Genomic DNA, 24,139 nt, shown 5'->3' with positions numbered 1-24,139 from the left:
GCAGTTTGTGAAACTTGAAAGGGTTCAGAAAAGATTTACAAGGATGTTGCCGGAGTTGGAGGATTTGAACTACAGGGAGAGGTTGAATAGGCTGGGGCTGTTTTCTCTGGAGCATTGGAGGCTGAAGGGTAACCTTATAAAGATGTACGAAGTTGTGAGGGGCATGGATAGGGCAAATAGACAAGGTCTTTTCCCTCTGGAAGGGAAATCCAGAACTAGAGAGCATAGGTGTGGGGGGAGAGGGGAGAAATTTGAAAGTGGCCTTATGGGCAACGTTTTCACCCAGAGGATGAGCTCCTAGAGCAACTGGAGGCTGATACAATTCAGCATTTAAAATGCATCTGGGTGGGTATATGAATAGGAAGGGTTTAGAGGGGTATGGGCCAAGTGCTGGCATGGATGAGTTGGACCAAAGGTTCTGTTTCCCTTCTGTACATCTCTATGGTTCTATGAGTCTATGAATATCGTGGGGAATAATATACCTCCTGACTTCTCAAAGCCTGTCCAGCATCTATAAGGAACAACTCAGGGGTATGATGGAATATTTCCCCCCTTTCCTCAACAACAGTCAAGAATCCAGGACAAATCAGCCCATTGGATTGGCACTACATCCACAAGCATCCACTCCCTCCACCACCGACGCTGTGTCACAGCAGTGTTTATCACCTGCAAGATGCACTGCAGAAATTCACCAAAGATCCTTAGGCAGCCCCTTCCAAACCCACAACCACTTTCAGCTGGAAGGACAGTGGCAGCAGATACATGGGAACACCACCACATAGAATTTCTGCTCCAAGCCTCTCATTGTCCTGACTTGGAAATATATCGTTCCTTCACTGCCACTGGATCAAATGTTGGAATTCCCTCTGTAATGGTATTATGGGTCAACATATAGCATCAATTGGTAAAGATCTATAAAACAGAATGTATCTGAATTTAATTGATATCAATCTATTGAACCAACTTTTTATTTTTCCAGAAGCTAATCATAAATTTTCTGATTCCTGAAATGCAATCTGCCTGGAATCTGTATTAAATGGTGTAGATATTTTCTGTATGAAGCTACAACTTTTGCTTCTCAAAGATTAAAAATGTGAAACTAATAATCTAATGTAGGTTAGAATAAACTTGAAGTACCCACTTGAAACATTTAGGCAGCATGCATGTGTCCTTTTTGATTGCGATCAATAACCTTTACATGCATCTGTGAAGAGAAGCCTGCATTAGGATTTAGATACCAATGACTCTTCAGAACTGATAGCAGTTAGGAAAAGGTAGTATTTCTGCTTACGACAGTGGGTTGGAGCAGAAATGAGTGATGCATAGGTGAAGTTAGGTTGGGCCACTCTCCACCTATTCACTCCTTGTTCCACTCCACCACCATACCGCCTCCCTCCACCTCCGCCTCCCTCCACCTCCCCCCGCCCCCCCCGCCTCCCCCCATCTCCTGTCATCACCATAAATACCACCTTAGCTGCTGTCAGTTCTGAAAAAGGATCACTGGACTAAATTCATTAACAATGTTTTCTCTGCACAGTTGCTGTCAGCTCTGCTGAGTTTCTCCAGCAATTTCTTTCTTGGTTGTTCCAGATCTCCAGCAGCTGCAGTTCTTTGCATATTACAAGTTAATATAAAACAGTGAGGAACTGTGGTGGATTATTGGATTGAAATTGGCCATTTTGTCACATGATATTAAGACAAAAGGATAATTATATTTCACCGATCGCTCAGCATATTTGATCTGTGAACAACTGAGCTAAAATCACAACATGGACAGCAACTAGAAAAAGAGAAAGTTAACATTTATCTTCTTTTTCAAAATAATGTCACAAAATTGTAATGTTCTGTTCTGTATGTTCTGGGTAAAGTTGATTGTGTATTTGATTGCGGGGTACTTGTGTGTGGTTTACAGAATGTACAGTAATTGGAGTGGAATTCAAATGGAACCATTCCAAAATACACTGAATTTATTTCCAAAAAGACAATGGTAGCTGGAATGTGTTACAAAGCAGTAATGCTTCAAGCAGATCACATAACAACATAAACACACCTTCACGGTTTATAAGTATCATATGAAATTTCATTTATGTCATGTAGCCATGTTTTCTAATCTCAACAGATGAATGTTTCTATATTCAAGGTGCTTTTATTGTTGATGGGGTTGCTATGCCAGAAAGCAATGAATGAGATCAAATCACGAGATGGATTTGAACTGAACTGCTCTTGAACATGTAAAGATATTAATATAATTTTGTTGTAATCTAAGGGAATTGTATTTATTGAGACAGGAAGTTTGAAGTTCTGAAAGTTAGAGGTAAGGGTTTTACTTAATAATTTAATACTAAGAGGATGAAGGAACAATAGATTTGTTAAGAAATGAATATAAACTTTGCCACTGCTGATCATAAAAGTCACTGCAAATACTTTTGGTGTAAGCAACTCTAGAATAACTTCAGAACAACTGCAACATTTGAATAATGTAAGGTTAGTTCTAGAGGTGAACTTAATAAGGGGAGGCAGCATACTCACTCATGTACACACATTCGCTGTGTGCAGATCTGCGTATTTTGTCGGCCCCAGATGCTTTTCTTTTCTTTCATTGACAGGTCTTGATAGATTGAGCTGACTTCTGCAATAGATAGGGTACTCCTGTCATAGCACTGACCGTATTTTTCTATTATACATCAGAGGTCCTTACTCTCCTGGGGATAACAAGTATTTGGTGTATTTGTAATGTTACTGGCCTAGTAATGCAGAGCTCCAGGCTAAAACTGGTGACAGGGGTGTGAATCCACCATGGCAGTTTTGGACTTTTGAATTAAAAAAACAACTCATCATAACCATTGGTGAAATCTGTTGTCCTTAGCTGGTCTGACCTATATGTGACTCCTGCTGCAAAGCAAGGATTAGTTCAGAAAAAGCTTGGAATTTATGTCAAAACTGCTACAGAATCTAAAGAAAGTAATGAAACTGGACTAGCGACAATTGCAAACTTAGTCCAGTCCAGCCTATAAAGTTCTTACACTGGGGACTTTTGCCAAAAGGCTATGTTTGCTGACACCCAACAGCATGCACAGTAGAAATAAATGTCAAAAAGATTTTAATAAACTGATTAAAAATTAGCAAATACACAAAATGACAAAAAGTTAATGAAAGTATAGATGTAAAAAATTGTCAAGTATTGATTTTGTAATTTTTTTGAAAATTTGCTTTTTTATTACATATCCATAGATGAAAAAGATTGGAGGTGAGCAAGAGTAGTTGAAAATTATTGACATATCATTGGTGACAGCGAACATTTTAGAGCCAAAATTGGCTGAACCTTTCCACAGACTAGTCGAGGCTGACATTGTCATACTCTCACAGTCACACTTTACAATATCCAAGCACCATCTCCACCACCCATATCCCATGGGCAGTGGTGTCATACAGTCTGGAGGGAGTTGCCCTGGGAATCCTTAACATTGATTTCAGACCTGATGTAATGTTGTAGCGTTAAGTCACCCGCCTCCCTTCCTCAGCTAATACCTCTCCATGTTGGACACCACTTGAAGGAAACATTGAGGGTGGCAAGGGCACAGAATTATTCTTTGTAGGGAACTTTAAAGTCCATTGCCAAAGTGGCTTGGTAGCTCCATTACTGATCAGACTGATTGAATCCTAAGGGATGTGGCTGCTAGACTAGATCTGTCGCAACTTGTGAGAGAACGAGCGGTAAAGACTTACTTGACTTTATCCTCACCAGTCTTATCTGTCTCACGTGCATCTGTCTCTGACCTTGCTGAGTTGAAGTTGCATCCCCACATTGATACCTTCCATTGTGTTATATGGCATTTCTTCATGGCTCAACATATTCCTACTCTACCATTATCATCAAGCCAAATGGTGAACTCTGGTTCAGTGAAGAATGAAGGTTGGCATGCTTGCAGTACCAAGGATACCTAAAAATGTAGTGTCAATTGATGAAGCTACAACGCAGGACTACTTGTATGCATTGCAAACAGTGTACGTAGCATGTAATAGATAGGGTTAAGTAATCCCACAATTAACAGATCAGACTTATGCTCTGCAATGCTGCCAAATTCCAGTAAGGAAGTGGTGGGCAATTAAATAACTACCAAGAGGAGTAAGCTCGACAATATCACCATTCTCAGCAATAAGAGAGCCTAGCACATTAGTGCCAAAGACAAGGCTGAAGCATTTGTATCCATTTATAGCTGATTGAGTTCACTCATGTAATATGAAGAAATATCAGAAAGCACTGGATACTGCAAAGGTAATGAGCTCTGACAACATTATAGCAATAGTACTGAACGCCTGTGCATGCTCATCACTGATTTCTGCCCAACAATTGGTTTTTTGGTTGCACAGGTTGTACATGAATTCTCTCCTATCTATAAATTTCACTGTTTTGCCTTTACATCTGTGTGTTTTGAGGTTTTCATGTCAATAGAGGATGTGCCATTGATTGATATCTGTATTGGGAGTCGAGAGTGTGGTGCTGGAAAAACACAGCAGGTCAGCAGCATCTGAAGAGCAGGAAAATTGATGTTTCGGGCAAAGGTGCTCTAAACGGGAGCCCATTACAGCATGGGGAAGCATGGTGAACAAGGTGTACACTTGGCTTTGGATCCTTGTCCCACAACATTCCCTATACTCTGCCTGGTTTATGTCTCCTAATATGTTGGTGTGAATGAGATGGTCAGCAATATCGGGGAAGGGAGTTCACAGCAAACAAGGAGTCACTGCATTAAAATGGGCAGGATTAAGGATCCTACTGGTCTTTGTCCTGTATAATGCATGGGTCAGTGTGTAGTGTTCTTTTTTAAAAGTCCTCACAACAGTGGGCCCTTAACCTCCTTCCTCACAGTTTGAGTCACTTATCTACCAGCTCTGAGTACAGTCGCAACTGTTGCACACTTTCAGTTCCCAGCGCATTGTAAGGCAGAATGAGCAATCTTTGGTCAATGGCTTCCAGCTTTCGCCTGTACATGTTGATGAGGCCTTGAGTATCGCTATATGAGTCTAGATTAGAGTGGTGCTGGAAAAGTGGAGCAGGAAAATCGACGTTTCAGGCAAAAGCCCTTCATCAGGAATAGAGCCTGCATCTACGTCCTTGTTTTTACCACCTTGAGTAAACTATCCCTTTTCTAGTAGCCTATAACATATAAACCCCCAACTCCCTACATACACAAATAGGCACAATATGAAATGGGTGTTATGGGTAGAGGGAATGACTAGGAAGGCAATAAATGGTCTCAGTTGATGGGGTTCACTGAGATGATCCTTTTGACTTGTCAGGACTTGCTGCTCCTTGATCTTCCTTCTCCAGTACTTCCACTTGCTTGCAGGAGACATTGAGTGACTGGTTTACACTATAAAGTCTCTAACTTATTGGTTAAAAGACATAGCTTGCTGCATCTAATGAGGATAAATAAACTGATTTTTCTTCAGGCTTGAAGCGTCTTTTACTGCAATGGAAAGGACAGCAACTTCCTTTCTTGAGGTCTGATGACTTCCGACTGAACACTCACACCCATATGCTGTTCAGCTACCCGGGAGCTAATTACATAGTTATTGGCAGACAGAAAGCCTTTGATGTCAACAACTAGTCACTGGTTTCACAGACCAATCAGCTACATATCGCTGGTCAAATTTCCCTTTGTGCATATTCGCTTGCTATAACCCGTCTGCTTGGACAATCAGTAGTGTGAGGAACACTTAAGATGAGTGTTGGTAAAAAGTGCAGTAATTCTTTCTATAATCTTAGGTTTATAAGAAGCCTTATCCCATTTTCAGCCCTCAATGAAAATTAACGAAATATATAAAAGATAGTCTTTACAAAACCCAATGATGAAGTACATCAGGGCGTGGGGGACTTGTCAGCCTGCGATTCCAACAATTTGCTTCCCTAATGATGTAATTTTCTTGGTCTCTTTCTTCCCTTCTATTTCCTGACTTACAGTTTACTCTGGGATTTTATTTCTCTACAGTGAATACAAATGCAAAATATCTGCTCAATCCAGCTATCATCTTTCTTCTGCAATTAGATTACTTACAGTGTGGAAACAGGCCCTTCGGCCCAACAAGTCCACACCGACCCTCTGAAGAGCAATCCACCCAGATCCATTCCCCTACATTTACCCTTTTACCTAACACTATGGGCAATTTAGCATGGCCAGTTCACCTGACCTGCACATCATTGGACTGTGGGAGGAAACCAGAGCACCCAAAGGAAACCCACGCAGACACTGGGAGAATGTACAAACTCCACACAAACAGTTGCCTGAGGTGGGAATTGAACCCGGGTCTCTGGCGCTGTTAGGCAGCAGTGCTAACCACTGTGCCTCCTTGCTGCCCTTTAGATTAGATTAGATTAGATTACTTACAGTGTGGAAACAGGCCCTTCGGCCCAACAAGACCACACCGACCCGCCAAAGCGCAACCCACCCAGACCCATTCCCCTACGTTTACCCCTTCACCTAACGCTACGGGCAATTTAGCATTAATTAATTCCATACTTGTTTTCTATAGGGTAAATACCTACAAAATTCACGCTGATTTTATATTCGGGCTATGTATTATGAATTTCAAGAGAGCTGCTGCCAGATACACAGATTGTACTGGTGGTATTGGCATATGCAAAACAATTGTGATGGAGTAGATCCAGTCCCCAGGAGGAAGATGGAGGAAGACTCCCTGGTGCAGAGAAAGGTGCAGGGCACCACTGGCTCCTAAAAAAAATTCTGAGAAGGAAATCCAGTGGAAAGTATTAAAGAAGTTGAAGAAACTAACAGATAAGAAATTGTGAAGAAACTTGAAGCCAAGAGATCAAAAGTTGAAAGTGTAAAAATCTGAAACCAAAATCTTTTCTCAGAGCCACCAAGTGTCTCTGCATAGAGCTCAACCTACAATAAAACAATCCTTATGCAGACTCATTCTCACAGAGAACTTCAAGTTAGTATAACAGACAAATAATGCAGATGCTGAGTTTCAGTTAAATTTACTTCACCTATCAAAATTAAGGTGTCTGGTTTTCATTTGACCGCTTCACACATTTATTGAATCACCATGAGATAACATGTATGCAATTTGCAGCCTTTTTATATTTCTAGCTGTCTTTGTCTACTTTTTTTTGCCTTATTAATATTTTAATGATTTTCTTAAAATGTATTTTGTCTAATTTTCAGATCTGCCACCTATATTGCACAAGTATATGCTGCTCCTTTATGTTTTCCACTATTTTAACTTCTTTAGTTAATCATGGATGGTGATTCCTCTCCTTAAAATTTTTCTTTTGTGTTGAAGTGTACCTATGTTGTGCATTCTGAAATATTTCCTTACATATCTGCCATTATATTGATTTCTGACCTCACTCTAGCTCTTTAATGGCCATAAGAAATAGGAACAGGAGTAAACTGTTTGGGCCCCTAAAGCCAGTTTCGCCATTTGATAGGATCATGGCTGGATTGTCACTCTTATGTTTATTTTCCTGCCCTTTCCCTATAACCCTTGATTCCCTTACTGAACACGAATCTATATGTCTCAGCCTTAGATATACACCAAGGCCCTGCCCCCACAGTTCTTTGTGGCATTGAGTTCCAAAGATTCGCAATCAGGGCTTTCATACCATCATCATTGCCCTTTGTTTATTTTATGATACTAATCTTTGACCCACTTTTGTTTTCCTCAAACTGAATATGGAATTCATATTATGATTGCGGTTATCCAGGGCTATGTACATCTAAGATAATTAATTAATCCGATATTATTGCATAATAATATGCTCAACTAGAATCCTTTGCCCATCTGATGTTACAAGTCTAAATGTAGATTAAAATTCTCCATGATTACTGCTATATCCTTTTCACAGGTTTGATTATATCTTGCTGGTTACTTCTGAGATTTGAAGGATAAATCCATCTATTGTCCCCTTGTATTTGAACAAGGGTGAATGCAGACACTAACCTGACCTAAAGCTAAACATTGATTTTGCGGGCTACATGTGCAGCATTGCAATTCAACTTTTTAAAAATTTTATTACAGAAGGATATTTGATTTTTTTATATGAAAAAAATATGCTTTCAATTGCAGTTTAATGCAGCTGCTTAAATAGAAGTTCATGGTCAAATGTTAAGCAGAATTGTACAACAGAAGAAATTTAACTTTATTTATACAAAAAACTTGTTCTTGGTTATTCAAGGAATGCGTTCGATATTTGAGCTGCAATGAGATTTTATTTCAGATTCTTGCAAGATTAATATTTCATTTGTGAAGTATGCATTCAGTCAGTCTTTAAAATGAACATGTACTTTTCTAATTTATATCAACTGAAGGATTTTCCTGCAAATCAAACCTCTGCCATGCAAGATTTCATTTACATATTTGTCTTGATTGATCTTCACAGTCAATGCAGCCTTTTTTAACATTTTTGACATAAAATGGTTAAAGATTGTTCCTGTTATGAAGCTTAGATTGAACAATATTATACAGCAGCGGTTTCTGACATACTACTGGATATCAAAGTAGTTTAAATAGTGTTCAAAAGTTCATATGATCTACAAGCGCATTGAGTACTTGGAAAGATTTTCAGCACCTGAAATAGCTGCCAGGCTATTTAAAGATTCTCAGCTCGTGAATGTTCCACAGCAGCACCATGGTGGTGATCGTTGTACTGGTTGAATCTGATTTCAGTCAGTAGTTCTTTGCGATTTCGGCATAGGTAAATCAACATTCTTTGCCCCTAACTGCTTTCTTGTATCAATAATCCAATGTGAACAAGTACTATTCCAACTTTGCAGCTTTAAAAATTCTTTCAGTATGATACAAACTGGTAAGTATTCCATCTTTATTTGTCAGTTTGCAGTTGCTATCTGCAATTCAAAATAAACTGATAAGTAACTGTTTAGGTCTTGCCAAAAAATGCATTCTGAATAAAAAGTTAATTTTGCTTCGTGTTTCAACAAATTTCAAGAAAAACATTTGAAATCCTTGCTTGTATTGAGTTAAACAGGGTGTTGAATGAGTAAAAATATGTTACCTATTCAAGTGAACATAAATAGTTAAACCAAGAGTTCACAATTATTTTGTTTCGTTATCATTTATAAGGAGCAGAATTTTGTAGAAATATATCTGTTGATGGTTAATATTAAGCTGTTCTATTAATGTGTTCTGTTCTACTCTGGTAAGTATGTGTGCGTGTGCGTGCACAGTGAATAGTTAATCCACAGATCCAGGTAATGTTCCAGGGACCAAGTCTGAATCACAGCAAATGGTGGAATTTGAATTCAATAAAAAGCTGGAATTAAGAGTCTAATGATGACCATGAAACCATTGTTGATCATCGGAAAACCCATCTGGTTCACTCCTGTCCTTTAGGGAGGGAAACTGCCATCCTTACCTGGTCTACCCTATGTGTGACTCCAGACCCAAAACAATGTGATTGACTCTTAACTGCCCTCTGTGATAGGCAATAAATGTTAGCTTAGCCAGCGATGCTCTTATCCCATGAATGAATAAAATAATGCAAATTTTGCTCCATGTTTGAATCTCTCCAATTAAGTTTCTATTACTGCTGCATTATCAAGTGCACAAATGAAATTCTGAAAAATTAAGTGTGCTCCTGGTTCAAAAGTTCAGCTCTGGACAAAATATATCAAGTCTAAACTTAGGCTATTGAGAAAATCACTTAAAGATGATTCACTTGATGAAATTACATCATGTATTATTGTACAATGTCATTTTAGTTTTATTTATTCTGGTATTTTCTGGGGGAGGGAGCATGGTGTTGGGGATTGCTGATGCTACTAAGTTCAACAGGCTTCAAGAATGTACTCTGGGATTGTGAAGCATGATTATCCTATATGATCGTGATGTCACACAGGCACCATAACAACTTACTGCTGCCAGCTGTTTTAAAAGCCTTCCTATATGGCTGAACACCTGAATGAGGGGCCAATTTTGTGAATGGCCAGCATTAAGAGGTACAGTTAGTAAGTTTGCAGATGACACCAAAATTGGAGGTGTATTGGACAGCGAAGACGTTTACCTCATTACAACAGGATCTGGACCAGATGGGCCAATGGGCTGAGAAGTGGCAGATGGAGTTTAATTCAGATAAATGCGAGGTGCTGCATTTTGGGAAAGCAAATCTTAGCAGGACTTATACACTTAATGTAAGGTCCTAGGGAGTGTTGCTGAACAAAGAGACCTTGAAGTGCAGGTTCATAGCTCCTTGAAAGTGGAGTCGGAGGTAGGTAGGATAGTGAAGAAAGCATTTGGTATGCTTTCCTTTATTGGTCAGAGTATTGAGTACAGGAGTTGGGAGGTCATGTTGTGGCTGTACAGGACGTTGGTTAGGCCACTGTTGGAATATTGCGTGCACTTCTGGTCTCCTTCCTGTCGGAATGATGTTGTGAAACTTGAAAGGGTTCAGAAAAGATTTACAAGGATGTTGCCAGGGTTGGAGGATCTGAGCTACAGGGAGAGGCTGAACAGGCTGGTTCTGTTTTCCCTGGAGCTTCGGAGGCTGAGGGGTGACCTTATAGAGGTTTACAAAATTGTGAGGTGCATGGATAGGATAAATAGACAAAGTCTTTTCCCTGGGGTGGGGGAGTCCAGAACTAGAGGGCATAGGTTTAGGGTAAGAGGGGAAAGATATAAAAGAGACCCAAGGGGCAACTTTTTCATGCAGAGGGTGGTACTTGTATGGAATGAGCTGCCAGAGGATGTGGTGGATGCTGGTACAATTGCAACATTTAAGAGTCATTTGGATGGGTATATGAATAGGAAGGGTTTGGAGGGATATGGGCCGGGTGTTGGTAGGTGGGACTAGATTGGGTTGGGATATCTGGTTGGCATGGACAGGTTGAACCGAAGGGTCTGTTTCCATGCTGTACATCTCTATGACTCTTTGAATATATTAGTTAAAATTATCCTGCACATCTTAAAAGGGAGGAGTCTTGCAGTTGGAGAGAGTGTTGGTATTTTACAGGAAGTAAATCTGACATGTAAAATGTTGAATAATGACATAGCATGAGAAAAAAAAGTGGTCTCCAACATTTTTGAATAAATAACCAGAGATTTTGGTTGAGAAGGTTATAAATAAGAGAGATGTCCTGAAAGAAAAGCCTAACGAACCCACCAGACTTGTGATCAGGAAACAATAGAAGTGAATAGCTGTGGAAGTCATTGCCAAAAATCCCAAGAATCTGGATAGAGAGATGCAAGAAGTTCAATTCGCCCAAAAGCAGTCAAAGTGAATGCTTTTTCAAATTCTATAACCAACCATGAACTTTAGACACTGCACAAAGCAATCATTCGCTAACAACCTCCATCCATCAGGAATCAATCTTGACATTTAAATGCTCTATCACACACTTAGCACTACCGCAAGCTTCACATATTTTTCCTTTGCAGATCCAACCAGCTGTTTCACCATGACAGCCACATTACACAATAGGATTGCAAAACGTTCAGTGACATTCTTCCCTCTTTTGCAGGACAAAATGGCATTCAACTGGAGGCAGCAGGAGCTTAACACGAACCCTTATGGATAATATGTTACTGTGCATTATCAGCTGCCCCTTACTATGACTGACTGTGATCAGTAGAGTAGATGAAATTGTGGGAGACAATATCCTTCTACTTATCCCCCTCCCAACATCTGTCAGTTTATTTTGTTTTACAAGATGCAGATGGTATAAGCATGTACGTTTTATTTTATTCCCACCTTCCCAGACTGCAATCATGGTGCCTTTCCCTTTCTGATCATTGAAAAATGCAACTGCCAATAGATCAGTCAGTGGAGAAACATAAAGAAGACATTAATGCTAAAGATACACAGTGTAATTTAAGGGTTAATATTGAGATAGAATCTACACATGGTAAAACACTATTACATGCATAAATGGTAGAGGGCACGGATATAAACTTATGAATTAATAGCATGAGTGCTCTGCCATTCAATAAGCTCATAGCTGATCTGATTGTGGTTTCAACTCAACTCTAAATTCCTGCTCACTCGTGATAACTTAGACTCTTTTCTTAGACAAGGATCTATCTACTTCTGCTTTAAAAGTATTTAATGGCTCCACTACTGTCGGAGCAAGAGACTTGCAATTTGAGAATTTTTCCACATCTCTGTCTTAAACGAAATACCCTATATTTTGAAACTGCATCCCCTAATTCTAATCTCTCCCAGGAGCTGAAACACCTTTCATCATCCTTCCTGTCAATAATGAAACCAAAACTCAGTACCGATGGTCTTACCGGTATTCTTTACAACTTAGCAGAAAAACTATTTTCCTTACAATAAATTACAATATTTAATTTGCCTGTCTACTTGTACCTGCATACAGACATTGTGATTCATTTACCAGGGCATCAGGATTTTTCTCTATCTCAGAATTTTGCATTCTCTTTTTTGTTTAAATAGTAGGTTGATTTTCTATTCTTCCTCCACAGTGGACAAATATATATTTTCCTGTATTATACTCCATTTGCCTTTTTTTTTCTTATTTATATTCCCTGGTATATTTCTTCACTAGAAAAATGTAAGTGTGGAGGTAGTTCTATAGTATGAGATACTTCTCTTCATAAAAACGTAGAAAATAGGAACAGGAGTAGGTCTTTTGGATACTCCAGCTTGTTCCACCATTCATTATCATTGAGGCTGCCATCGAATTTGATAACCTGTTCCTGCTTCTCCCTATATGCTTTGGTCCCTTCAACCCCGAGTGCTGTATCCAGTTTCTCCTTGAAATAAATGTTCTGGTGGTTCGGGCTTTCTTGCACTGTCGTTCTTCTCAACTCATTGCATATTCATGCATGTAGAAAACACCACATTTATGTATGAACAGGGAAGACATTCTTCCGTATCACTGCCCTCCAGTCAAGATTTTCAGGGCTCTAAGTGTCATATTTAAAAAGCACCTGGCCAGCACATTACTTTCTGCAACCCAGGAACATCACTCAAACATTATTCATTAACCCAACCACCCCTGGAGATGTCAGCAACCCCAGGCAAAATAGCAAGAGGGCATCTGGTAAAGTTGTCTGAGGCAGACTGATAAAACTGTGAGCAAGCTTCCTCAAACTCAGCTGCACCTGCTGAAGTGGCTCCAAGACTTTGTTCTGGGAAAGGAAAGATTAAACAACATTGTAGTCACTTTGGGGACATGGGTATCCACCTTCAGCATAACCTGCCTCTCAAATAAACGTAGCACGTTAAACACAGTCCTGTCGTGTCTTTCCATCTATTAAGAATTCTCAGCAGTAATAGTTCCCTTGCAGACTATCTCTTGAGGCTCACTGACCACTGTATGCGCTCACATGTGCAACATATGGAGCAGTACAAAAAGTGCTGAGGCTGTCATTCTCTCCTGTCCTCTGGAAGGAACGTAGCTTCAAGAAAGCAATAACATAAGCTGGTTGTTTAGGTTCAGAAGTCAATCAGCATAACTTCACCCCTCTACTTCTCTGTAGTAGATGAATACTGCTTGCATCTGAGTTTCAATCATGTAAGCACGGTCCTATGTAATCCTCCATAACGCCACGCTGATGCTCTGGTCAGGTGACTGGTCAGCACGTTATTGGTGATAAGAGAGTAAATTAACTTAAAATTAATGTCAAAGTATCCTACAATGTATCAAACAAACTCACATATGTTAATGCAACATTTGCCCTCAATCTAACCACTATCAGGTACTCTCAGCTTTTTCTGCATTATTCCGGTATTGCTCGGGCATTAGCTCTGTCAGCACCTCGATCAGGCTTTAGTCTAAGGAGAAAGGTTGTTGAGCTGTCTCCTTCTAAATTCTCAGGCAAACATAGACCTGCTTTGCTCCCCAGTTGCATCCTAAGTTCGAGCTAGTATACAATAAACAACCGCTATTCTGGAAATCCAGCCAAACAAGAACTGGAGTGCCCTCTTTGAGTGGTCCAGGCAATGGGAGTGCATCTTCAGAAGACTGATTCTCTGTTCATTGTAGTGCTCTTCAGTAACAGTCTGAGGGGAGCATACGGGGTCATTATCCATGCCTTTTAGCGCTACCTCTTGTCACCCATGGGCCAACTCTGGAAATGAATGCTTGTGACCTGTAAGCATCATGACAGCTCCCTGTGTAGGACCATACCTTCAGGAGCTCTTGTTTGTGTTCGCAAATGAGTAGGTCATTGAAAGAACGAAATTCCTTGCTGTGTTTGGTTGGATGAAGCCATGAAACTCTGAGCACCACACATGCATGCAGTTGATGGCCCCTTCTATCTGACGGATCCCAGTGATGACAGTTCAGGTACCTTGACTGTCTCGGTCTACGGTGAACTGGACTGCTTTCTTGTGAAGGGCACTGGTGAAATCACTAGAGCATTCACTGCCTGCTGATCAAAGAATGTTTTGCTTGTTCCCATTTGAAGTTTTGAGCAGAGCCTGTGGTTAAGAAGTTCAATGCTATTGTGAACTTCAGTATCACAGGCGTAGCACTGCCCCCCAACCCACATGGCTGCAGATTTGCCTGCAGGAGATGATGGATGCAGGTTTTGGTATCCTTAGTCACTAACATTGTTTCCAACACAGCCTTTCACTCATCTGCAGGTAGCTGCAATGTCTTGAGTAGATCCTTTCTCAGCATTGATCTCGGTTTCTCACATCAGACATTGCTTGTTCATCTGTAGCTGCAGCCTCTTAAGTCTCATTTCTCTGGTTCTGATGCAGTTGGGCATTTCACCCTTTTCACAGCTTTGAAATGTTAGCAATGTTCATACAGTTAAATTGGTCATAGAATCCCTACAAGTGTGGAAGCAAGCCATTTGACCCACATCTGCCCTCTGAAAAGCATCCCAACCAGACCCAACCCCATTTCACCAATTCTTGTAACCCTGCATTTCACATGGCTAATCCACCCTGCCTGCACATCCTTGGATACTATGGACAATTTAGCATTACCAATCCACCTAACCTGCACATCTTTGGACTCTGGGAGGAAGCCAGAGTACCCAGAGGAAACCCACACAGACACAGGGAGAATGTGCAAACTCCACACAGACAGTTGCCCCAGTTTGGAATTGAACCTGGGTCCCTGGCGCTATGAGGCATCAGTGCTAACCGTTGAGCAAATGTACTGCCCATCTGGCATAGAAGTACATATGAACAGCTGGATAGGATCCCAAAGGGCTGCTTGACTATTTAAAAATTTCAAATACAAAACAAAAATCTCATTCCTGGAGTTCATCCTTTCCAGCAAGGAAGAAGTGGAAAACTCCATCAGCAAACTAATAGAGCTAATAGTACAGTATTTTACTGAAAGCTGTACTGGTGGCAAAAAGTAACATATGGTATGCCATTGAAATTAGTGCATTTTACAATTCGTATAAATTACTTTTGAAGGGACCAACAATATGGTTGCCAAATGTGTTGATAAATAGAGACGGGTAGGCGTGTAAATTTTGAAGTGGATGTAAGAAGACTACAGAGGGCCCAGATAGGTCAAGTGAATGAGCAAAGATCTGGGAAATGGAATATAATGTGGGAAAGTGTGAAATTGCTCATTTGTAGAGTCATCGAGTCTTACAATGCAGAAAAGGCTCTTTAGCCCCATGAGTCTGCACTCACAATAACTACCACTAAAGGCACACTCATCCCAATTCCCACTCATCCCTCTTGTCCTATATCTGGGAATATTATGATATTTTAAGTGGTTCTCCAAATACTTGTTATAGGTTGTAAGATTTCCAGCCTCCACTACCTTCCAGATTTCCATCACCCGCTGAGTGAAGAAAGGTTTTTCTCAAATCCCCTCTGAATCTCCTGCCTTTACCCTAAAACTATGCCCCCTTGTGATTGACCCTTGACCAAACGGAATAGATGCTCTCTACTTACCCTGTCCTAACCTGTCATAGTCTTATACACCCAATCATGTCCTCCCTCAGCCTTCACTGCGGTAAAGAAAAGAAATCTGAGCCTATCTAGTCTCTTCTTATAGCTCAATTGCTCCATCCCAGGCAACATCCTACTGAACCTTATCTGTACTGCCTGTAGTGCTATCACATCCTTCCTGTAGTGAGATGACCAGAATTGCACATTGGCTCAGCCACAGCTGGAAAACTATGTTCTGTACAGCTCTAACATTATCTCCTTGCTCTTGTGCTCTATGTGACAACTGAGAAAAGCAGGTGCCCCAATGTGGTCTTAACTATCCTATTCATGTATTCTGCTAACTTCAGGGTTCTGTGAATAATTACCCCCAAGATTCTTCTGTTCCTCTGAGCTATGCAGTGTCCTACCATTCATTAAACACTCCCTCATCTTGTATATTCTTCCAAAGTGATCAACTTGCACTTAACAGGGTTAAATACCATCAGCCACTGCTCTATCCATCTGACCAACTCATCTATATCTTCCTGCAACTTGCAGTCATTCTCTTCACTGTTAACCACTGTACCAATTTTGGTGTCGTCTGCAGACTTGCTTAACATCTTCCCCCCCCCCCCCCCCCCCAAATTTTCATCCACATTGTTTATGTATATATCGCATAATAAGGGATCCAGTACTGATCCCTGTGGTACACAGCTGAACACTGGCCTCCAGTCACTTGAATAGCTTTCTACCATTACCCTTTGAGTCCTATTACTAAGCCAATTTCTGATCCATCTTACCATGTTTCCCTGAATTCCATGTGCTTTAACCCTTAATCAGTGTCTCATGTGGTACCTTGTCAAAAGCTTTGCTAAAATCCATATAAACTACATCAACTAAATTTCCCTGATCCACAGACTTGATCACATTTTGAAAAATTCTAACAAATTTGTTCGGCGTGACCATCGTCGGACAAAGCCATGCTGCCTGTCCCTATTTAACCCGTACTTACTCAAGTAAATATTAATTCTCTCTTTCAGAGTATTCTCCAATAGTTTCCCTTTGACTGACAAGATACACTTCACTTCCAAAAGCTGTGTTTGCCTGTGTGGCTGCCTCTTTCAAAGGCACTTAGTGCCTGATTGAGGGAAGCTGTTTTGGGAAAGGGTTTGAGAAGCTTATAGTTACCACTGCTTCCTATCTCTTTGCACCACGGTTCTCCCTGACCCTTTGCCCATCCTTATTTACCTGAGTCCAGGAGTCTAAGAATCACAGTGGCACTACTGGCAAGGGAGAGCTGCAATGTCTCTCAGTAAGTGAGATTTCCACCCTGGGATATAAATTCCCAGGGAAAGCTGATTTTGGCTAGTGGAGTGCCTGATGGGCACTTATTTGGTTGCTGAGGACCCTTATAAATAATGCAAGTTTGCACTCGTTCTCTAGATGGTGGGTTGGACCTGAGTCAGTTACAATAAATTCTGCCCCATATTTCTAGTATCCATTGCATGTGTTTATAGAAGATTTAAATTTCTTCATGAAGACTAAAAGGTGTATTATCTAAATAGTGAGAGTTTGCAGAACTCAGAGTTGTAAAAGGATCTAGATGACCTGCTGCGTCGAATCATAGAACTTTTCCAGTACAGGAGGCTATTTGGTACATTGTGTACTGGCTCCTGAAAGAATTCCAGCCAGTCCTTTTCTTCAACCCAATCTTTGTAGCCCTCTAAATTAATCACTTTCAAATATCTAAATTACTCCTGGTGCTGCAAGCTAGTGAGGGTAGGAATAGGAGGATAGAGCAGATGAATGCAAGGCTGAGGAGTTGGTGTATGGGAGAAGGATTCACATTTTTGGATCATTGGAAGCTCTTTGGGGTAGAAGTGACATGTACAATAAGGATGGATTGCACCTAACTTGGAAGGGGACTAATATACTTGATTTGCTAGAGATTTACTAGAGCTGCTTGGGAGGATTTAAACTAGCAAGGTGGGGTGAGGGTGTAGTGGGGTGGTGGGGGTGGGGATGGTGGGACCCAGGGAGATAGTGAAGAAAGAGGTCAATCTGAGACTGATACAGTTGAGAAAAGAAGTGAGTCAAACAGTCAGGGACAAAGCAGAGAACAAGGTAGGACTGATAAATTAAACTGCATTTATTTCAATGAACTCAGGGCATGGTTAGGAGCATGGGACTGGTATATCATAGCAATTACAGAAACATGACTCAGGGATGGACAGGACTGGCAGCTTAATGTTCCAGGAAACAAATGTTACAGGAAGGATAGAAAGGGAGGGGGGAGTGGCATTTTGACAAGGGATAGCGTTACAGCTGTACTGAGAGAAGATATTCCTGGAAATATATCCAGGGAAGTTATTTGGGTGGAACTTAGAAATAAGAATGGGATGATCACCTCATTGGAATTGTATTATAAACCCCCTAGTAGTCAGAGGAAAATTGAGAAACAAATTTGTAAGGAGATCTCAGTTATCTGTAAGAATAATAGGGTAGTTATGGTCAGGGATTTTAACTTTCCAAACACAGACTGGAACTACCATAGTGTTAAGGGTTTAGATGGAGAGGAATTTGTTAAGTGTGTACAAGAAAATTTTCTGATTCCGTATGTACCTACTAGAGAAAGTGTAAAACTTGACCTACTCTTGGGAAATAAGGCAAGGCAGGTGACTGAGGTGTCAGTGGGGGAGCACTTTGGGGCCAGCGACCATAATTCCATTAGATTTAAAATAGTGTTGGAAAAGGATAGACCAGATCTAAAAGTTGAAGTTCTAAATTGGAGAAAGGCCAATTTTGACAGTATTAGGCGAGAACTTTCGAAAGCTGATTGGGGGCAGATGTTCACATGTAAAGGGACGGCTGGAAAATAGGAAGCCTTCAGAAATGAGATAATGAGAGTCCAGAGAAAGTGTATTCCTATTAGGGTGAAAGTTAAGGCTGGTAGGTATCGAGAATGCTGGATGACTAAAGAAATTGAGGTTTTGATTTTAAAAAAAAGGAGGAAGCATATGTCAAGTGTGCCCTAGGGCTCTGTGGGATGCGAGGGAAGTGATTGCTGGGCCTCTTACTGAGATATTTGTATCATCGATAGTCACAGGTGAGGTGCCGGAAGACTGGAGGTTGGCTAATGTGGTGCTACTATTTAAGAAAAGTGGTAAGGACAAACCAGGGAACTATAGACCGGTGAGCCTGACATTGGTGGTGGGCAAGTTGTTGGAGGGAATCCTGAGGGACAGGATGTGCATGTATTTGGAGAGGCAAAGACTGATTAGTTTAAGTCAACGTGGCTTAGTGTGTGGGAAATCATGTCTCACAAATTTGAAGAAGTAACGAAGAGGATTGTTGAGGGCAGAGCAGTAGATGTGATCTATATGGATTTCAGTAAGGCATTCGACAAGGTCCCCCATGGGAGACTGGTGAGCAAGATTACATCTCATGGAATACAGGGACAACTAGCCATTTAGATACAGAGCTGACTCAAAGGCAGAAGACAGAGGGTGGTTGTGTTTCAGACTGGGGTCCTGTGACCAGTGGAGTGGCACAAGGATTGGTGCTTGGTCCACTAGATTTCATCATTTATATAAATGATTTGGATGTGAGCATAAGAGATTAGTTAGTAAGTTTGCAGATGATACCAAAATTGGAGGTGCAGTGGACAGTGAAGAAGGTTACCTCAGATTACAATGGGATTTTGATCAGATGAGCCAATGGGATGAGAAGTGGCAGATGGAGTTTAATTTAGATAAATGTGACATGCTGCATTTTGGGAAAGCAAATCTTAGCAGGACTTATATACTTAATGGTAAGGTCCTAGGGAGTGTTGCTGAACAAAGAGACCTTGAAGTGCAGGTTCATAGCTCCCTAAAATTGGAGTCGCAGGTAGATAGGACAGTGAGGAAGGCATTGGGTATGCTTTCCTTTATTGGTCAGAGTATTGAGTATAGAAGTTGGGAGGTCATGTTGTGGCTGTACAGGACATTGGTTAGGCCACTGTTGGTCTCCTTCCTATCGGAAAGCTGTTGTGAAATTTGAAAGGGTTCAGAAAAGACTTACAAGGATATTGCCAGGGTTGGAGGATCTGAGCTACAGGGAGAGGTTGAATAGGCTGGGGCTGTTTTCCTTGGAGTGTCGGAGGCTGAGGGGTGACCTTATAGAGGTTTATAAAATTATGTGGGGCATGGATAGGATAAATAGACAAAGTCTTTTCCCTGGGGTGGGGAGTTCAGAACTAGGGGGCATAGGTGTAGGACAAGAGGGGAAATATATAAAAGAGACCTAAGGGGCAACATTTTCACGCAGAGGGTGGTACGTGTATGGAATAAGTTGCCAGAGGAAGTGCTGGAGGCTAGTACAGTTGTAACATTTAAAAGGCATCTGGATGGGTAAATGAATAGGAAGGGTTTGGAGGGATATGGGCCAGGTGCTGGCAGGTGGGACTAGGTTGGGTTGGGATATCTGGTCAGCGTGGGCAAGTTGGACCAAAGGGTCTGTTTCCATGCTGTACATCTCTAAGACTCTATATATGCCGAATTCTTTTGATGAGTTGCAAAAGGCTAGCATGCAGACACAGCAAATAATTAGAAAAGCTGATAATATAGTTTATTATAAGCAGAATTGAACACAAAAATAGGGAGGTTACACTTCAGTTACACAGGCCGTTAGTGAGATCAACTCTAGAGTACAATCAGTACTGGCCTCCTTATTTATGGAAGGATGTGAATGTATTGGAAACATGTCAGAGAAGGTTTATTAGGCTAATACCAGGGATGGGCAGGTTGTCTTATGAGGATAGGTTGCTCAGTCTAGATTTCTCTGAACTTTAGAAGAATGAAAGGTGACTTGATTGAAACATATGAGAGGTCCTGAGAGTTCTTGAGAGTATGGATGTGGAAAACATGCTCCCACTTTAGGGAGGGTTTGGAACTTAGAGTCACTGTCTAAAAGTAATAATAATTTAATGCAAAGACAAGAAATTTTTCCTGACAATCATGAGTTTTTGGAATTTTTCTTCAAAAGTGTTTGACGCAGACTCCTTGAATATTTTTAAGGCTGTGATAGGGGACTGCTGTCTCAGCCTCCATTTCAAATGTGCAAATATCAAACCTGCACTCCCCCAGGATAATGAGTGGCTTAGAGGGGAATTTGCAGGTGTATCTGCTGCCCTTTGAGCCTGCTCTGTCTTCGATATGATTATGGTTGATCCTCAATCTCAATGCCATATTCTTGATTTCTCATCATACCTCTTGATGACTTTAATGTCTAAATAATTGCCAGTATTTCTTCGAATATATTCAGTGACTTGGCTTCCACAGCCTTCTGTGGTAGAGAATTCCACAGGTTCATCGTCCTTTCAGTGAAGAAATGTTTCCTCATTTTAGTCCTAAATGGTCTACCCAATATCCTAAGACTATATTCCTGTTTCTAGACTCCCCAGTCAGGGAAAACACCCTCTCTGCATTAAGTCTGTCCAGCCCTGTTAGAATTTTATGCGTTTCAATCAGATCCCCACTCATTTTTCTCAACTCTACTGAGGACAGGCCCAGTTAAACCAATCTCTCCTCATAGGATAATCCTACCTTCCTGGTATTAGCAGAGTGAACCTCCAATGCACTCCCTATATGTTAAGCCTGTCCTTTCTGAAGTAATATTCCAGGTGTAGTCTCACCACGGTCCTATATATTTTAAGATATCCCTAGTTATGAACTTGTAGTGAAGACCAATGTAGCAGTCACCTTTCTAATTGCTTGCTGCGGCTGCTTGATATCCAAAGATACCCAGATTCCTTTGTAAATTCATATTTGCTGAGTTGTCACCATTTAACTAATACATTTCCTTTTTATTTTTCACACCAAGTCTACACCTTCACGTTTAGCCATGTACTGCATCTGTCGTGCATATTCTACTGAACGTGTCTAAACAACCGCAAAACCTCCTTACCTCCTCCTCAAAACTCACAATCATGCCTAGTTTGTGTCATTAGTAAACTGGAAATATTCCTTCATCCATGTAATTTATATACATTAGAATAGTTGTGGCCCAGCACTGTTCCTTGTGGTACCCATTAGTCTGCTATTTTGGAGGTAAAAAGACCCATTTACTCCCAACTCTGTTTCCTGTTTGTCAACTAATTCTCGAACCATGCTAATATATTATCCTTTATCTGATATACTTTAACTTTGTCCACTAACCTCTTATGACCGACCTTATCTAAAGCGTTCTGAAAATCCAATTATGCTACACTCACTGTTTCTCACTTATTTATTCTACTAGTTACTTCCTCAAAAACCTCCAGTAAATTTGTTAAGCATGGTTTGCCTTTCATAAATCTATGTTGGCTTTGTCTAATCCTGTTAATGCTTTCCAAATGTTTTATTATCATTTCGTTTATAATCACTAAAGCATTTTTCCCACTGTTGACCTTTTACGAGAGTAATGTGAGAGAAATTTGCAAATCAAAAACATGCAATATTTTGAAAACAAGAGAAGGAAGTTATGGAATCTTTTTTAATTGAATTGGTTATGATATCACTGCCATTATGAACTTGTATTATCTTCTACAGGGGCTAGTATTGAAATGACAAAAGAAGACCCTTTTGTAGAACCCTCCAATGATGAGGACTCTGTGAGTGGAAGTTGCAGCACTGTATCCTCAGATTCTGAGAGGCCAGTTGTCCATCCAGTTGTTTCAGCACCTATGCCTACAGATTGTGGTAAGCAATTTCTTTTCATTAACCGGCTTTGTGAAAGATTGGACTCCTTATCTCTGCTCTTCCATTAACAAATTCATCTTTTCAACAGTGAATTATATCTTTAATGCATTTATGTAGTGCATTGTTGTGATCTTGAGGGAAACCACAAGCTTTTAAAAGAAATTCAATCTCCCAGTTATTAATTGAAAGAAGATACACAACAAGATTTAACATTTTAAATAAATACTTTACTGCAAAAGATTTAATCAAAGAAAGGAAATTGTTAAAATTCTGTGAGATGAAAAGCTCAATTTTCCAACCAAGTGTTAAGTGGCAAGATGAGATTCTTGCTAGTAGAGAACAAACAATCCATTTGCTTACATAAACATTATCTCACCTCCATTTATATACAGTTAAAAATCACACCAGGTTTATTTGAAGGCTTGTCAGGTGAAGCCACTTGCATGAACAAGTGCAGTTCCAACAACACGCAAGAAGTGATTCTAGCTCACCGCTCACTCCTCATGACCTCTATCTTGGACACCAGGCATCAACATCACACGGCACCTTCAATGTCCTGCAACTGCAACAGTCCCATTCATGAGCCTTGGCATTCAACTCATATTAAGCTCACCCATAATCATGACATATGTCCTGTACGTTTACAGTATGCTTTTTAAAATTCATTCACGTATGTCTGCTGCCCTAATCATTCTAAAGTAGGGGTTGAATATTTGGTAGGTGCTATCTAAGGAGCCTTGGTGAATTTCTGTTCTACATTGTGCAGATTTTACATACAGCTGCCAGAGCACTGATGATGGAGGGAGTGAATGTTTGTAGATGTGACGCTAATTAAGTGGATGCTTTGTCCTTGATCATGTCAAACTTCTTGTGTGTTGTTTGAACATCACTTATTCATGCAAGTGCTTCACCTGACAACGGAGCATTGCTCCGAAAGTTTGAGATTTCAAATAAACCTGTTGGTCTATAACTTAGTGTTGTGTGACTTCTGATTTTGGTCGCCCATGTCCAACAACAGCACTTGCATGCCATATCTTCCCAGTAGAACTGTGGCTTTACCTGCTCAACTGCTCCACGTGCTAGTGAGGCGAGGAATAGGGAGAGCGAGGAATTGAACACGTGGCTACAGGGATGGTGCAGGAGGGAGGGTTATGGATTCTTGGATAATTGGGGCTCTTTCTGGGGTAGGTGGGACCTCTACAAGCAGGATGGTCTTCATCTGAACCAGAGGGGTACCAATATTCTGGGGGGGAGATTTGCCCAGGCTATTGGGGTGGGTTTAAACTAATCCAGCAGGGGGATGGGAACCAAAATTGTAGTTCGAGTATAGAAAAGGTAGGGAGGTCTGAAATCAAATTTCAGGAATGCAAGATGGCACCGGCAAGCAAGAAGTTGGTTTGAAGTGTGTCTACTTCAACGCCAGGAGAATCCAGAATATGGTGGGTGAACCTGCAGCATGGTTTGGTACCTGGGACTTCGGTGTTGTGGCCATTTCGGAGACATGGATAGAGCAGGGACAGGAATGGTTGTTGCAGGTTCCAGGATTTAGATGTTTCAGTAAGAACAG

At 40.7% G+C, this 24,139-nt stretch overlaps 1 protein-coding gene across 1 annotated transcript in view; it reads left to right on the top strand.

Annotated features, from left to right (window-relative positions):
- LOC140482872 (CAP-Gly domain-containing linker protein 4-like) overlaps positions 1-24,139 on the top strand; it is a 276,546-nt gene that overhangs the window by 36,844 nt on the left and 215,563 nt on the right. The window contains exon 2 of the mRNA XM_072580592.1: positions 22,423-22,572. Within this exon, the coding sequence (XP_072436693.1) occupies positions 22,437-22,572 (136 nt within the window). The 5' untranslated portion in view covers positions 22,423-22,436. The remainder of the gene's footprint in view (positions 1-22,422; positions 22,573-24,139) is intronic.

Source organism: Chiloscyllium punctatum, chromosome 11, assembly GCF_047496795.1.
Source record: "Chiloscyllium punctatum isolate Juve2018m chromosome 11, sChiPun1.3, whole genome shotgun sequence".
NCBI classification, from domain to species: Eukaryota; Metazoa; Chordata; class Chondrichthyes; order Orectolobiformes; family Hemiscylliidae; genus Chiloscyllium; species Chiloscyllium punctatum.
The sequence above is the reverse complement of the archived record's forward strand: the minus strand, read 5'-3'. Positions and strand labels throughout refer to the sequence as shown.